Raw genomic sequence first — 6,405 nt, 5'->3', positions numbered from 1 at the left:
AGCTAATCAGCTGACAGAATGGGCTAATTTAAAATTTTGACCACTAAGGCGCTCCTTAGAGGATCTCCTGCTGGGAATGCTAAAATCTCAGTAGGTCCCTGCCCAGCCAACATTTCCAAAAATGCACCTCCATGAAGCCTCATGGAGGTTTGAGCATGTCTTACTTTTCGCGGGCTGTTACATAGCCAATCCCATAGCCCTGAGACTATTTGGGCCAATGAGGAACTTTGGGTATTGCAAGGCCGAGCCAAAATCTTGAAATTTCAGGTAGAGCAACATGGCCAGCCCAGTAGTATTCTTACCCAGTCTAGCCCTACATATGCGGGGAAGCTCTCTTAATCGAAAGGGAGCGTGCGAAGCCTTGAGTGTGCAAGAGAGCCCTTTGTAAAGTGAGAGAAGGAAACGTGATAGAGGTGATGAAAAGTGAGAGAGAGAGACGTTACAAAAGGAGAGTGAAAAGGTGAACATACAATACAAAGTGTGTATGTGTGTAAAGATATATATTGTTGCATCGTGCACTCCGCGTTCAATAACAAGAGCGATGAAGGCGACGACTCCATCGCCATAGCCTCCCCCAGCTTCGATCATCTTCGCATTTCCTTCTCCCATGGCTTCCCTCCATCACCCCTTTCCTTCTGCTTCCAACCCTTTCGATTCCGACGACGACGCAGTTTCCCCCCATATCTCCCACCATCAAACCCCCCCCCCCAATCGCTCGTATTCCAATCCTTTCGACGATGACACCCCCCCTCCGCCCAGACGCTCCACTAACTCTGCAAGTCGCACCAGCCGTGGTCGAGCATTTGGACAGGATCAGCGATCTTTGGAGCCTCGCAAGCAGCCGGTCTTTGATGCCCGGAATCCTTTTGACGATGATGTGCGTACTGCGAAACCCAACAACCGAGCCATGAATCAGGGGAGGATACATGAGGACGATTTGAAGCCTCAGGCAGAATCTCGCAATGATGGGCACGGGGAGGGGCAGGGGCTGCGTAAATCCCAGATGAGAGAGCGGGTAACTGCAGCCGGGGATGCAGCTTTGAAGAATGCTCGGAAAATTAAGGACTCTGGAGCGAACCAGGCGTCCCAATTGATGGAAGGAGGGCTTAACCACGTTCATAAGCTGAAGGAAAGCAGTCGTAATGCTTTCAAATCGAATGAATCGAATGATGGAAACGGTGAGCTTAGAAGGACGAAGCCTAAGCCTCAAGCCCGTGAGCAGCTTCTTGCAAGTGAAGGAGAGAGCCATTACAGTGGTTCTAACGGGAGTGCCACCCGCACCCGTTATGACGACAATCAATTTCAGAGCGCCGACCTGGAATACAAGTCAGTTCAAGAGTTGGAAGGCTATGCCCTTCAAAAATCGGAAGAGACCACCAAACAGGTTCGAAATTGTCTGAAGGTGGCGGAAGACATCAAAGCGGATGCCACAAAAACGTTGCTTAATTTACACGAACAGGGTGAGCAGATCAGGCGAACCCACGATGTGACATTGGATCTTGATCAGAACCTTAGTGCGGTAAGCGTTTTTTGAGCCGTTCTTTCTCCATTTGTCGCAAAATTCGGATTGTTTACCGTTGTTTTGAGAGTATTAAGCGGTGTGATTTGTGATCTGCAGGGGGAAAAGTTACTAGGAAGCTTAGGAGGCATGTTCTCCAAGACATGGAAGCCCAAAAAGGGTCGTCCAGTGGCAGGCCCCGTTCTCAGTAGAAGTAGGTAGCCTACCGTAGTTTACAGTTTCGTTGCAGTTTTCAATCAGCACAGAGGTTTCATGTGGTATTTGTTGAGTATCGTCTTGCTGTATTTAGATGATTCTTTTAAGAGGAGAGGCCACCACCTTGAACAACGTGTCGCCCTTGGCCTCGTAAGCAGCAACCCCAAGGGGCGCCCTTCTCTTGATTCGGACGCACAGGCACACCCACAGACCACACACGTTAAACTTGAGGTGCGCTCTGAGTCTTATCTAATAGTTCCGTTGCAGTTGCCTGATTATCCCATGTACTGGAAAAATATAAAGCACATATCACATAAGTACTTATCAGGAGAAATGCAATTTGCTGTTGTTTATTAGATGGAGAGAACAAAGCAGGATGATGCTCTGACAGACTTGAGCAACGTTCTGGACCAACTGAAGGAGATGTCTCTCGATATGGGCGCAGAAATCTCTAGGTTTGCCCTCCGTCCGCCTACTTCGTTTGATCAAGTAAGTTTAATGCATGGGGTGGTGTATTAATCGTTGTTTTGATTTATTTGCGTTGCAGTCAAAATGTTTCGCTGGACCACCTTCAAGATGATATTATTTCACTTGATGAAAGGGTGAAGGGTGCAAACATCAGGGGCCGCCGTCTCCTTGGAAAATGACCGCATCTATTCAAAGAGTGTAGATGGTGCACAATAGCACGTCTCTTACTATTCTGCAGCTGCTTTATGGAATTTTGAAACAAAAGGTTGAGTCTCTCCCATCAGTCTGTGTCATGGTAGATCTTCATCTATCCATTCCAAGTGCCTTAGTACACCGCAGAATTTGTGTATATTTTGCTTGAAGGACCACGAATTTTTTAAGTCTTCTATGTTCTGGAAGCCAAATGGCTTATGTGGCTTGGCTTTGAAATGGCGTTCTTCTTGAGCACAGCTGGTGATAAGTCAACTGTGGCCTCATGTGCATTGGCCGAGGTGAGCCAAGCAGTCTCAGGTGCACTTTGGTTGGAAATTGAAGTTAATAAAGAGGCTCAAGACAAATGGGAATGAGCTTCATAAATACTAGAAATTCCTTTGAAGCTGAATTTGTATTGCATACCATTTCTATACTATCTTGGCACATTCTTTTGCTTGCTTACAAAAATCAGAGCGAGTGTTACTTACGTGGACCCTGCTTTCTTTTCCAGCTCTTACGCTTCTGCCTTTGAAATAAATTATAATACATGGACAGAAGATATTAGCTCATCCAGAAAGCTGCATATTTTTCAAGTGGAGGTACCTTGCATCACATACTTCCCCTGCATATGTGCATTTTGGATTGTAGGAAAGTTAACCAGGCGGAGTGGTACAATAAGGCGAGAGATAGACAGGCAGAGAAGCAGGGACTAACCCTAATGACCTGACATCCCTATCTGATTTGCCACCATGCTTGTTTCTAGATATAGGGCCAAGCTGGTTGTCAGTCAGCCAGACTTGGTAGACAGTGTGTTGTTATATTATGTGGTCTTGATGTCGGCACCAGGACTGGCTGTGCAGTCTGCACATGCGAGCAGCTCCTTCTCCCTTATCAGGCATTCCCAGGCAGAACAGGGATATAGGGACAAAATTTACTGCCAAGGAGCTGGAGAGGAACGACACAGGACCAATTAGAGGGCAGCAAGATCAAGAAGCTATGAATATCCCAGGCAAGGCTGGGATATATGGACAGACTTACCTTCAATCAAGAGAAGAAACACGGGCAGCAAGGTCAAGGAGCTACAAATGTCAGAGGTCTGTGGCAGACACTCTCCTAGTCACAGCTAGTTTAGTCACTCCTGCAAGCTACTGATTTGATTTGCCTTGGGACGAAAGCAGTGAAGTTGATTCCATGGGAAGGCTTGACAAATTCCACTTCAGAAATTTACTTAGCACCAGAACTTAGAAGACTGCCACATTTAACATTCTAATTTCTGCCGGTGACTGCCACATTTAACATTCTAATTTCTGCTGGTGGTCGGCTCATAGTAAGAATGTTAAGCTTTTTATGGAGGCCTATCTGTTTCCTCCTGTTCTTATGTATATCCAGTTTCTTGGTTAGCCAACATGCCCTGTGCATGGAATCCTGGACAAGATTTTTGAACACACGGGGTTCTTACCAGAAAGCTGGATAAATGATCAGTTGTAGTTGCAGGCTGACCCTAGCTACTAACTTGGCTCACCGTGTTAGGATAGTAGGGTCGACTCCCCACATGTAAGCCTCAAATAAGGAGTGCAATCGGAGTGACACCTGTATGAAAAAGCGGCAGTTGACTCTACTCTTCCAGGGCACAAAGATGCCCTATGAAAGGGCACTTTGGGCTGCAGCAGACCCCAGCATATGGCTGCGGATATGGCCCAAAACATAGCCCTAGAGGGTCGCTGGTCGGCCAGCACATTCTAGGGGTTGGCCATTTGGTTCCCCCAATTCCCCCCCCCCCCCCCAACCAGGCTGGTTGGCCTATTATAGGCCAGGTTTGCCAGCCAAAGGAGGGCAGAGGACTCAGACGTCTCCTGTATAATGGCATGCCCAAGTGGAGGGGCATTTGACAAGCAGTTGTGTAGAGCACACCTGGGTTGCAGAATTCTTGTAGCAGCAGGATTGCTGAGCATAAAGAGCTCTTCCCAAGCCACCAAAGTTCTCATTCGAGAGGCATGCAGCAGGAGGGGTTAGCAGTAGATATGGCACATCCGGTAACCTTCTTCAGAGCAGCACACAAGGACATTTTGTATTCAGTTTTGGAAGTATTTCTTCTTGCTTTTGAATGTGGTTTACATCCTTGATTTGCACGCCATTTATTTCGTGCTTGCATGACACATTCAGTACAATTACTATGAGATCTCTAGGAATATTTCGTTTTCCACTACATATTGTGGTTTGGGTTTGGCTTAGCATGTAAGACCCTTTCCTAGGTCAATCTCTAACATGGTATCAAAACTACAGAGGTGACAAGTTGCTTTAGACCTAAGATCGACATAGGTGATCTTTGCGTGAAGAAAGGCACTTCATCTTATCCAAAGGATTTGAAGGTCTACTTGGACATCAGAAGAATAATTCCCTATGTGAGAAGGATGGCGACCCAGATCCAGACCTGTGTGCTTCTATCAAGGGTTGCAAGATGTTTTATTTTGTCGGATTTAACTTTCAGAGTTTCCTAAGGTTGGATGGCTTCATGGATTTTTATGTCCCTCCACGCAAGGCCTCAATTCAGTAGGATTAGTGTGAGATCTGTAGCTTTTGTCCCTGGACACATTTTTGTCATGTTGGTTTTCTCACCTTAGCTACCCACCCAAGAATAAATTTTCTTTGCAACTGTAGTTAAAATCCATTGGTGGTCTCTTTAATTAACTAAGTTTCTCCTTAGGCCATATGTATGAAATCCTTTGTTGCTTGTTGAGATTAAGAGCCTTTAGAGAGGTAGATGGAGAGTACACATGAGTAAACTCATCGAAGAGTTGAGATCCATTAGTTGCTAATACAAAGAATGCTATCAGTATTCCAAGAGATATCACCCGAAAAATGGCTCACGTTTTCAAAACACATCAAATAATGCTCTTAGCATTTTTATTCACAATTGCTTGCCACTATTAAAATCTAAGACATAGTTCCCTAGTCCTTGTGTAAAGCAAACTCAAACAACAAGCAAAGAAAGCAAAAGGAGAAGAACAAACAGGTAGCATATACATCCCCATCACGTTTTAGGAAATAAGATCAAATGATTGCCATGCTCTGCAACCATATATTTAACCAAAGCATACTATTAAATTACTAATCTCTCCATTAGTTTGTTGATCTATTCTTCCCATCTACCTAAAAAGGCCCTTAGTCTCAACAAATTATTCCGTGCATACAACTCGACCTAAGTAAAACTTAATTGAGAAGGCCTTCGTTTTGCAATCGATAAATTCAATTGGAGATAGCCCAATTAAAGCTAAGATCAAAGGAATAAATTGAAGATCTCATGCAAAAGGGGGTTTGTCATCCTTTACCTACTCATAGGGTATTTCCACTAGGCTACAAGAGAGATATGAAACATTTATTATAAGAGATTTGTAAAAACTTATTCTCATAAATAAGAGGGGAGGATCCCCTACAGAGTGGAGGAAATAGAGGGAATTCGTCATTATTCACTCTATATACCCCGCCTTTACCACCCCTTACCTCCTCCCTTTTCCACATTCTTTTGCAAGAAGGCATGTATCTATGTTGACTTACTAGCGAGCTAATATTATATGCTATAGGCTTTAATCTTGTTGAAGGCCTTAATATTGTTGTTTTTGCCATAATTTTGAGTTTTTTGAATGCCTTAACCTTGTTGTTTTTTGCCAGCAATACATTTCATTTATAGTTCCATCACCGATTTTCTCAAGATAATGAAGTAGATCTATCGAAGGGATTTTTGAAGTATGTTTGTGGTTGAAGCTTTGTTTATGAAAGGCTAATAGTGCTAGGCACGAGAGGTTCTATGTTTCATCGTTACTTTGCTGCGACTCCTTTCACATTTTGTTCCGTCACAGGTTCTAAGAAGTCGCTAAGTATCCCTATGCTTTCTTTATCGTCTTTGAGTGGACTTTGCAGATTTCTAGTATAAAGAATCCATTGAAAGAACAACTAGTTACTACTATTATATGGCCACCACATTTTGCTTCTTCAAGATGTCGATGGCAATTTTTGCAAAGGCTTTCTTCTTT

General features: G+C 44.2%; 1 protein-coding gene across 1 annotated transcript; it reads left to right on the top strand.

Moving 5' to 3' along the window:
* Positions 1 to 480: 480 nt before the first annotated feature.
* LOC147899656 (SNAP25 homologous protein SNAP33-like) lies at positions 481 to 2,770 on the top strand. The gene is made up of 5 exons (XM_087378076.1): positions 481 to 1,519; positions 1,619 to 1,712; positions 1,809 to 1,945; positions 2,072 to 2,169; positions 2,262 to 2,770. Exons 1-5 carry the CDS (start codon positions 608 to 610, stop codon positions 2,359 to 2,361), a joined length of 1,341 nt encoding a protein of 446 aa, XP_087234202.1. The 5' UTR covers positions 481 to 607; the 3' UTR covers positions 2,362 to 2,770.
* Positions 2,771 to 6,405: the final 3,635 nt, after the last annotated feature.

Source organism: Dipteris shenzhenensis, chromosome 8 (assembly GCF_047967505.1).
Source record: "Dipteris shenzhenensis isolate YYH24624 ecotype China chromosome 8, Dip_SZ_1.0, whole genome shotgun sequence".
Lineage (NCBI taxonomy): Eukaryota > Viridiplantae > Streptophyta > Polypodiopsida > Gleicheniales > Dipteridaceae > Dipteris > Dipteris shenzhenensis.
This window is presented reverse-complemented; position numbering and strand designations above follow the sequence as displayed.

Coding starts and splice junctions, on each gene's coding strand:
- LOC147899656 (XM_087378076.1), top strand. CDS start 608: ATGGCTTCCCTCCATCACCCCTTTCCTTCTGCTTCCAACCCTTTCGAT. Junction 1,946..2,071: donor CCACACACGTTAAACTTGAG/GTGCGCTCTGAG, acceptor GTTGTTTATTAG/ATGGAGAGAACAAAGCAGGA. Junction 2,170..2,261: donor ATGGGCGCAGAAATCTCTAG/GTTTGCCCTCCG, acceptor TTTGCGTTGCAG/TCAAAATGTTTCGCTGGACC.